We start from the raw sequence: 10,924 nt of genomic DNA, 5'->3' as shown, positions 1-10,924 counted from the left end.
TTGTTCCCAGTTTTGGCAACTATTGATATGTATGTTTGTACTAAATTTATTTTCATTTTACTGAAAAGATTCTTTTTTCAGTTCCTTGTTCATGAGTTGACTGAAAAATGCTGGGATAAATGTATGGATCGCCCCTCCACAAGACTTGAATCACGTACAGAGAGTTGCATCAAAAACTGTGTAGAACGCTTTATTGATTCAAGCAACTTTGTAGCAAATAGACTACAGAAAGTATCATCTTCAGGCCACTTGTAATTCAGGAGAATAGTTTAATGTATACAGCTAAGCTTGAAGAATGCAGCAGTGATTTTGTAAACTTGTGGTACTGTATGTGTTCTATATTGATTAAGGTTTTAGTTTAATAACAAATCTTCAGTATGTTTTCTAGAATAAAAGACTTTGTATATAGGCATAGAAGGAAATTCTTCATAGGAACAGCTGTTGTTGGTGGCATTGCCCTTTTAAGTCGGTATGCAGAGCACAAATTACTTGCGTGGCATGACACTCAGACAAGAATGTTGCTTCAAAAGCAGAAAAAAAAACAACATTACGAGAATACAGAGAGAACAGCTAATACAACTGTCATGAGTCTAGCTGGTAGTTTGAAAGAGCTTGTAACAAAAGACCTAGATTCTGAAGCTCTTCTTTTAGCTATCAGGGAGCAACCACAGCACAAGCATAGTATTTGGCAACAACTGAAGGTAATAGGCTTTAGTCGTGCCATATCAGTTGTTTATGTATCAAGTCTAGTGGCCTCTGCTGTACGTGTTCAGTTGATGCTTCTGGGAGGTTATACTTTTGGTGACTTAGTCTTTGAGGGTCATGCAGGAATGCCAATTTCTCAGGGACTGCAGCAAAAATATTTGGCTATGGTCCACTTTTTGATTGAAGAAGGAGTTCCTAAACTTACACAGCATGTGACCCGAGCTGTGACAAAAATAGTTTCTGGCTTACCCCTCACTCAACAGTTAACACTCTCCCAGTTGGAAGCTCTTTTCCAAGAAATAAGGCTATTGTTAGCTGGAGAAGGAAATTCTCATAATGAATTTCCTGAAAGTAAATCATGTAAACTTGAAAATTGGACAAACTATGTGTTAGAAGTGCCACTGCCTCCAGAAAGTGATTCTTCCGAAAGCAGGATTCTGTATAACATGTTGATTGAGACTTGTGATATTCTTGGTAGTGAAGATTTTCAAACTGTTATGGATTCATTAATCCAGCATGGATTTAATCACCTTCTTGATAGAATGGCAGATTTCTATCCATTGAATAAACCTCAGCAAAGTTCAAGCAATTCTACATACAATTGGGTCAATAACATAAATCGAGAAGAACCTCTGAGCGTTGCAGGTGATAACTCTTCTGCTATGAAAAGCCACCCACCTCAGGGTGCATTTCTGAGTAACCATACTTTGCCTGTAGCAAAACTTGTGCCAGTGTTGTCCGGAGTGGTGCATGGTGCGCTCTCTCCAGCACCTGGTCAGTTGCTGCAGAAAATTCTAATGGAAGAGAAACTTGAGACTTTAGGTTTTAATGTTTATGATGCATTTGCTGTACCTCTTAGTAAGTAGAATTTAAAAAGGTATAGAAAGTACACGTGGGAAGTTGATTCAGCAATTCAAGTTGTAATGGATCATGCTGAATATTTAATTGTTCAACAGTTTTTTGTACATTCAGTGGTTTATTGAATATGGATATTGTACTGTACTGTAATAAATTTGTCTAGAACAACTCTGTGACTTTCATTACTTAATATTTTTATCTCGAGTATTTAATGTATCATGAAGTAATGGTATCAGCATTTGTATGTACTATGTTTTTTTTTTTTTAATATCACTGCAAGTACAGTAGTTTATGCTTTTTGCAGAAATTTGATGAACAGTGAAACTTGGTAACTCTGGAAAGGAATGAATGGATAGTTTTGAAAGCTATTAATGATTTTTTGTTATTTAAGTACCTCATTTATTTTATCCCATTACAATACTAACTAGTGAATGCACATCCAAAACTTTAACATGAAAAGGTATGGTTAATGTGTTTTTTCAGCATGAATGGGTATGATGATTGTATAATTTCTGTGGTCCTTTTATGACCTCTTGCTTAGTGTAGTACATTGTAGATTATTAAGCAGTGAATTTGATTGAGTTCTGTCAGGGTAGTTTCAAGAATACAGTACAGTACTGTATACAAAATACTATCATATATAAGGGAAGCAGATTTGCTAGGTATGTCTTTCAGTGACCTGCACTTTAGGGGCTATTCTACTTATAAATTACAAAGATTTCTTTTCATGGAAACTATCACACATACGTATAAAAGTTAAAATGCCAGGAACTAGTGCATTTTAGGCCATACCATACTGTAATGAATCTATGATACCTATGACTGTTAGGCTATTGCTTATTCTGTGACCCATTTTTGACGTTCAGAGACCAGTTTATATTTAAGGCCAGAGTTGTAGATGGTGGGTAGATCCTTTCCAGGGTCCGTGGAGAAAATACAAGTTACTTTATAATGCTTATGGAATTAAGAAATTGTTGCAGATGGCATTCTGCAACAAATTTTAGTTTTCAGTATACTTGGGTTACATTTTAAAAATGATGTACTTCAACTTTTACCCTTAAAATATATTTGTTCCAACACAAATACAAACCTTTCGTTCTTTACTTTAGGTGACAATATCCTGTGTTTCTTGAGATCAAGATTCCAGAAATTGAACCTTGCTTCTACTCGTTTTGAAACATACAGTAAGCCCTTGCCGCTTTGTATTTCCCATATTGCTCCCTCAGTATGTCGCGGCTTCATAAATATATGAAAATCTACATCGTGGGATCCTCTTTACATCGCGGGTTTCTGAGGGCAGATAAGTTTTATATTTTTCATATTTTTATTTTTGTTGTGTTATAAATACAGTAGTCAATAATGGGCTTACAAATTAATAAAGTAAATTAATACATTGCAGTGATGTCATACAGTTGTAATAATTGCGATCTCACATATTGTGAACACCAAATCTTCAACCATAACTTATTTTTTCATGTATATCACATATCATGCAATTTCTTTTTTTTAGACCAAATTGTGCTTAACTAACCTCTTTTATTCCACCTGTTTATGGAAACTTCTTGTTCAATAAGTTAAAGCAAAAGAGAGTGAATAATAAAAGTATCATTAGTAACTCATACTATACAACTATAAGTAACCAAATGAAAACCCTGTTTTATTACGAACATCTAATTTGGAGGCAACAGTTGTTATGCTTGCATTTCAACTTTTGTATGATAGTAGATAATCACCGTACTTGTTACAAATGACATCAAGTAGAACATGACTGATATGTTATTACATTATACGTTTTCCGGTTCTGTGAAAAGGTAAACCAAATTGCGTAAAAATTACCTAAGGAATTGGAAGAAAATTTCAAAATTTCCTAAGCTTTGTAGTCAAGCATCATAAAGGTAAAACCTATAAAGTTATTGTGAATTGGAAACAGGGATGACATACACATAAACTTAAATATGCCATTAAAATTGGCAGTAAAGAAAATATGTATGAGAAAAGTATTTTACCAAAAACTTTATACTTTGATAGGGTGAAATAAAGGGATTTTGACGAAGGAAAAATCTATTTCTGGGCGAGAGACCTGTGCCGCCCAGTGAAATGCTCCTTTAGCATCATTTCTAAGGTATATAACTGCTATATATTACCAGAGAAAAAGCACATGAAATAAAGATATTTTAAATAATATCTTCTTTTAGCCAGTAAAAAAAAATCATTCAGTATTTAGCCATAATCAGTTAATGGAAAGTGTAGATGGTATTCTTCAAGAGCTTGCAAACAAACAATGGGAAAGACATTCACTTTTTATATCATAATATTTGAATATTACAGTCACTATCATGACTATTGTTTACTAGTGGAACATGATTATTATTAAAATCCTGTTTGAATTCAGCTGTACATATTGGTCACTAAATGGACAGTTTGGTCAATGGCATAGCCTGGCCAAGCAGCACTTATTGTACAGTATGTTTATGAGTGTTGTGATTACATTTTTTTTTATTCATGTATAGTATATATAAGGGTGTGTCTTCAGTAAAAGTAAGTATTGTCTTAAAAAATGTTTTAGGAGTGTTAGAGGCATTATGAAAAAAAGTAAAAGAAAAAAAATATTAAAAAATGGAAAAAACAAAATGTAGATTTCTGTATATACTGTATTTCGTGTGTTTATTAGCTATTGCGGTGGTGCCTGGAATGGATCGCCTGCGATAGCAGAGGGATTACTGTATTCTTAATCTTGGTTTGACCATTCCAAGGCACTGCCTCCTGCTATCCCTTTTTTTTGTGTGAATCTGTTAGTAATTGCTGAATATCCTAACTATAGTGAATGTTTTTCTATATGGAAGTGGAGTTTATTTTAATTTTGTTTTTAGAAAAAAAATTGACCTAGCCAATGTCTGTATTTCCTAATGTCCTCTTCTCTTTGTGTTCTTATAGGTTTGTGGTTTGCTTTTTTGAAAATTTGCTGCTCTTGAGTACTGTACTGGGTTGATAGGGACACCTTCCCCACTTTTCATTTATATTTTGCAGAATTGATTCTCAATTGTGCTTCTACTTGGAGAAGGTAAGTAATCTTGGATACCAGTTGCTTTACATTAGGAGGGAAGTGTATAACCATTGTTATTGAACCTTAGCTGTGTCTTGGGTCTCCCTTCACCAGTTTGTTTTCTGCTTAATGTTATGGTCTTATTTTATTTATTTTTAGGGTGCTTCAATAAGTAATTATGATTATCATCGTTAAGCCCCGTCCACACGATCGAGCATGCCCGACGGGCAAACAGTGATACCAGACCACAATAGTTAGTAAGAATGAGAGTTAATGACGTCAGAAGCGGAGAAATCACAGACAGGGATCTGGCATCATACAGTGTTGCCAGATCCCTGCCTTTAGTTTTCCCTCTTCTGACGTGATCAACCCTCATTTTCACTAACTATTGTGGCCTGGTATTACTGTTTGCCCGTTGGGCATGATCAATCGTGTGGACAGGGCTTTAGAGAATTTAACAGAGGAGTTATTTTGCAAGATACAAACTCTTATTTTACTTAATTAATTCAATTCTTATTTATTTTCCTATGAGGGTTTTCCAGATAAGGAAACCTTTCAAAGAAGAGTCAGGTTGTCTCCCACGCTTGTATATTATTGAGTCATTGCTAACTTTGACTCGCCGTGTGATGCACAGCTGTTCCTGTGGCCCCGTCATGATTTGAATTTATTTTTTACTTGCCATTACTGCAATTTTGGGGTTCTAAAGTTTGTATTCATTTGGTATGATTTGTCAGGTAATAGAGGGTCTAGTATCCCAGAAGTAGACATAATTATTTAAGATTTATGCTAAAGTAAATATAATACAGTACTCATATTGCTAAATTATTAAGTTCCTGGAACTTCTATTTAGTGTATTGGACCCTTGAAGGCTAAATGTATGTTGGATTACTCGGATAGTTATTTTTAGAACTGATGCAGAGGGTAGTATCAATTGCATAATCAAAGTTTTTTTGGCTAAACCACATATACATATAAATAGTAATGGGGTAGGAAGTCTATCTGAAAGAAAACCATATATTACATCCCTGTAATCACTATATGATGCACTATCGAGGACTTACATTAAGTGATCTATCAGCTCCCTTGTGTCCTAGTTTAAAAACAGGAAACTTATGATCAGTACAGTCATAATTAGAACCAAAGTCATGGCCAGTCATATGAACTTCACAATCAGAATACGTATAGGGATTTTTGTATGTCACTAGCATTAAAAGAAAGCATCACAAATACCCAGTGTATTACAAAAACCAAACTAGATTAGAAGGCAGATGTAAACTAAATTGAGGCATTAAAGCTTTCTGCCAAATTACTGTACATTCAAAAGGTATTGTGTTATAGATCAGTCACAACAATTTGGAATCTAATGAAGTAAAATTACCAATCTGTTTTAGGCTCTGAATGGTTTCCCTGGTCCCACTGATGAGCCATGTGTTCTAAATCTCATGTATACATTATTTCATTCTAACAAATGGAGGTAGAAAATGCCCATTAGGCAACTTTCAAAGAATAGTACAATCTGGTAGCAGATTAACTGGCAGTTTGCACAAAAATTCAAGATATATAACATTTGGTTTTACCTATCCATAAGTGTTAAGCTATAGTAATTCTTAATTTCACCAGACCAAAAATCTAAGTTAATATAGGGGGAAGAAATCAGAAATCCAGTACAGTACTGTGATGCCTCGCAACACAAAATTAATTGGTTCCGTAAGGGCTTTCGTGAAGGGATTTTTTTGTGTAGTGAGTTGCCTTTTACATGTAAATAGCCTAATTCATTCCAGACCCTAGAAAAACACCACATTAAATTATTATAAAAAGGATATTCACTACTAAACAGTACTAAATACTGTATATGAAAAGTACTGTATTTTGATCATTTAATAATAAATTAATAATTATATTCTGGAAAAGAAGTGTTTAATTAGAGCAAACAGAAAAATAAAGTAACAAATATGTGGAACTTTACCTATGGAGTGAGGCAATGTCCGAGAGCGAAGTGTGGGGCTGTAGAGGAGGATGAAAACGGCGGAAAACGTTCACGTACAAGTGGTAGAAAACGTAGACACTCAACTTTACGAAACAGATTTATAAATGACAGAAAACATCAACAGTTAATTTTAGGAAACGCATCCATAAATGGCAGGAAATATTAACACTTTACGATAAACTTAAGATAATTTTTATTTTCCTTTCTCTTTTTTTTTTTTATTTTACATTTTCTCTTTTCTAAATGCAATTACACTACGTATTTTCTTCATCACTGCCACTTTCGTTTCTTAGATGGCGCTTGGTCTGCCTCTTACTAAAATATTCATCCAAAGAAGCTTGTTTCTGCCTGCTTCATAAAATTTCCCTGAGCACACTTAACCGCAAGCTAGCCTCGTATTTATTTATTATTTCTATCTTCATCTCCATGGAAAACATCATCCTCTTCTTTCCCTTGACATCAGCGACTCTTGGGACCCATGGCTAATGATGTATCGTAAGTATCGCACATGATAACAGTACGTACTGTAAAATTGTTACAAAAGCAAAATCACAAACACTAAGTCAATGCGTACGATGCCGTTGCCGGAACGAGAAGACATAAGAACGCCGATGCGTAGATGCACGATGGGATACAGTACAGTAGATGATGACCAATAGGAGAGCAGGATCTCATGGTGGTAACTAGCATCCAGTAGGGAGATAACCACTGGGAACACAGGAGGATGGTAGAGAGTTTACGGGCTGGCGGTGTGTGATTTTTAAAATCCGTCTCAGATACGGTCAGGCTCCAGCTCCGTACTGCCTTTCGTTGTCCAAAACATTTTTTGTGATCCGAGTCATAAAATTCTTTGCATCTCCTTTCGTGAAGTAAAAATTTCGTAAGCCAATTCTTTCGTAGCTAGAGGTTTGACTGTATATTGCAATCCTCATTTCTGCATACTCTTAAATACAGGAGGGTTTTCTTTTCATTTTGACAGTGAGTGATAGTTATCTGGTATAAATAATGGAAGAACATTGAAGTCTACTTGAAAAAAGGGCAGATTTTGTGGTAGTCCGCAATCTATGTTTCTAATCAAATAGTATTTTTCACTTAAAGCTTAAAATCTGAACCCAGCTGTTAGTTTGATGTGCATGTTCCTTTTTCAAAGATTATAAGCCTACTCTTACTAGTAAGCACACCTACAGTCATTATTGTACTGTATTGGTCTTTGCTTTCAATACTTAATTCAACAAATGAGATGGAAATAATCATATTTTGATGAAAAATTGTCTTCTGCATACAACTATAACTTTCAGAAGTGAATGAGCACTCAAAATTCCATTCCAGTCTGCCTGAGATTTCATATTATTCTAGCACGAGTAAGACACGTCATCAGTTTTAAATTTAACCAAAATATCATCTAAGTTGCAATTTGAAGACCAACAGATTTTCTGGGTATTTTAACTTATTGAACAAAATGTAAAAAATCCTTGGCTGCCTCTGTTGGTTTCTTGCCTTGAATATGCTTTCTCTTGCTGAGGCAATTGACATTTCTAACGTAATAAATGAAAAACCTATTTATATTTAGTTAGTTGTACAAATCTTAGTCCTTTAAAATAGGGAAGTGTCTTCAGCGGTACTGGAACAGCCATTAAATTGTTAACCAGCTAGTTGGTAATGATTGGTGGCCAGAGGAAGAACCACTGCCCTCTTGTCACAGAATAGCCACTTTTGTCTTTAGACCATGGACTGAGAGAGTTGGTTGATGTGGGAGATTTAATTAGAGGTATTGTACCTAGGATTGTATAGCAGGAAAAAATGCAAATTTCTTTTAGAATGTCTTATTTATTCCTATTCCTATACAAACCTTTCATTCGTTAGAATAGGAAGACTCGCACATTGGTGGGAGCAAGTCCCCTTCATGCAAACATGAGGGTTCTTCTCTTTCCTGGACATGTCATCCTTCCTGGTCTTGTATGGGAGCAAGGAAGGTGATTCCAGAAACCTAACAGCTAGTCATAGGGCTGTAGAAGTTTATAGGATCTCGGCCACTATTGTCTTAAAAGGAAGCCAGTACTTGGTCTTAGAAAACCTATCACCTTAAATGGGAGATAACTTTGGTCATGCTAAACCAGACTCATCAAGAGAAATATTTTGCAAGACTTAGACCCATCCTGCCCCATGTTAGGAGGATGGAGGAATTGCTGGGTCTAAAAGAAAGATACAATGTCTTGTAACTCGTAGTATCAGATCTCTGACCATCATGTAATGGTTGGGGTTGCTGTATCCCTTTGGGAGGGGAACGAAAGAGTTAGAACCACCAATCATTTTACTTCTCCTTGAGACTTATGTCAAACACGCTACCTTAGACGAGAAGCATACTAAATCCTGTGAGGAAGTTTAGTGTTGCCCAACTACTGAGTAACCACTTCAGAACCAAAGAAAAGGGGTTTAAGGGCCTGTTGGTATCATCTGTAAGGTAGAAAGAGGCAAAGGTGGTCTGAACTTTCAGGCTACTTTCAACTCCAAGTACGCTGATAGGTAAGCAGGAAGGCTACTGACATGGCTAGGCTAGCAAGTTCATTTTTGTGATGGTAGAGGTACACACTTATGAAAGTTGCATCTGCATCCATGCAGCTTCACCAAGCCAGGAGGAATAATGTCTGATAATTCCTTATTGTTCCTACTCAGGCTAATGAGAAAAGTGCAACACACTTGTGCCAGGTTTTAAGTTCTGATATGACACCAGGGTTAGGATAAAAAAGGTTCTGAACTGATGTTTGAGACCAACCAATACTATGTCTTTGTCACATAGTGAAATGATGAAGGTGACAAACTCCTATCACTTGAAAGAGAGAGAGCAGTTTCTCAAAGAGAAGGCTGTTCCTCTTATGTCATGACAGGAATACTTAACCTCACCTAACCTAGTATTACCCAACCGAATTCAAGGATAACATTCTTGTGTTAGATCTGTTATTCCCTCCCAAAGGAGAGCATATGCTAGAAGTCCTAAGAAACTTTTTGTGAGAGACTTCCTGTAAGATTGCTACTGCTCCTGCTTCCTTCAGAGAAATTTCCGAAGAAGAAAAAACTAAATTGGTGTATGGGTAAGAAGAGAGAGCAAATTCTTTTTCTCCCCTAGCAAACATTTCTTACTTGCTACCATGAGTTGTTTAGCAGTTCCTACTGTTGCACTTTTTGAATAACTGAAGGGTTCCATGTACTACAAATCCTCCAAGTCACCAAAAGCATGAAGTCTTCCTCACTGGAGACTGGAGGCTTTAGTGTGGAGCAAATATTCCAACTGATCGCGGCCTCACAAGTACTGGTTCAGCTGAGAGAAGTATGGACTCAGGTTCTGTCCCTGCTACAACTCCTGAAAAGGCGACAGGAGAAGACCATACAGTACAAGACTTCCAGCGCAAAAATCCAGGATCATTCCACCTCTGTCATATGTTCAGAGTTGGAACCTGAAAGTTAGGTATGGAATGGATTTGGATAAAAGATAAAGGGAATTTGCAAGGTAAGGCATCCGTCACTTACTGCAGGGGACTTGCCTACACAATGCTCTTCCCCTTCTTCCTCCTAACACCCCTTCCAAGGACTGATCCTGAGAGGGACAAGAACTGTTGGTGTATGGTCCAACCCTATTCGGAGGAAGAACTGCTGAGATTTGGAGAAGGCTAAGACTGAAGTCTCCCTTAAAAGACTAGAGCCCTTGAGGAATACCACACAATGGATGAAGGAGTACTAATACATCTCCTTCCATCACTTGTCAGCACACTAAATATCACCATCCAGAGTGGTTGACAAGGAGTTCAGACCTATCCAATATTTAGAGTAATTACCGGTATTGTTTTCCTGCCCAAAAGGTGCTACCATGACTGATCATCAGTTGGTCGACAGTACTCCAAGCCTAGAGACAGTGTGCTGTCGGTAGAATACGAATGATCAAATCTGGTTTTATTCCATGTCTTAGAAAAAATCCCTGGCACCAAAGAGCAAGAGCAGTACAGCATACATACAGTGCCCACATTCTGGTGAACAGATGTGGTCGCTCCAGCTCGGTGCTTGGAAGCCCAGGACCAGCACCAATCAGTTGTATTTTGTGAAAGGAAAGAAACCAAAGCAAAACTCCATCATCAAGGTAAGTGGTGAGGGTGTGTGCCGAGTTCCTCAGTCGCTTGTTCCATGTAGTGATCGGTTCTGCAGGTGGCTTATTCAAGACTAATTGACCCCTCACTATACCGATCAGCCTGATCACCTTGGGACCAGTACAGCTGGTGGGGTAAGCAAACTGAACCACAGTTCAGTGCCCTGATCCGTAGGGGATTGGGTACTGGCTGAGA

The 10,924-nt window shown here is 36.9% G+C and overlaps 1 protein-coding gene across 1 annotated transcript; it reads left to right on the top strand.

Annotated features, from left to right (window-relative positions):
- The first annotated feature begins 225 nt into the window (after positions 1–225).
- On the top strand, positions 226–1,732 carry Pex3 (peroxin 3). Its single transcript, XM_068345196.1, has one exon. The coding sequence runs from the start codon at positions 378–380 to the stop codon at positions 1,569–1,571; it is 1,194 nt and encodes a 397-aa protein (XP_068201297.1). The 5' UTR covers positions 226–377; the 3' UTR covers positions 1,572–1,732.
- The last annotated feature ends 9,192 nt before the right edge of the window (positions 1,733–10,924 follow it).

This window comes from Palaemon carinicauda, chromosome 21 (genome assembly GCF_036898095.1).
Source record: "Palaemon carinicauda isolate YSFRI2023 chromosome 21, ASM3689809v2, whole genome shotgun sequence".
Taxonomy (NCBI): Eukaryota; Metazoa; Arthropoda; class Malacostraca; order Decapoda; family Palaemonidae; genus Palaemon; species Palaemon carinicauda.
This window is presented reverse-complemented; position numbering and strand designations above follow the sequence as displayed.

Bases quoted from the DNA above. Each gene is read 5' to 3' on its own strand.
- Pex3 (XM_068345196.1), top strand. From the start codon at position 378: ATGTTTTCTAGAATAAAAGACTTTGTATATAGGCATAGAAGGAAATTC.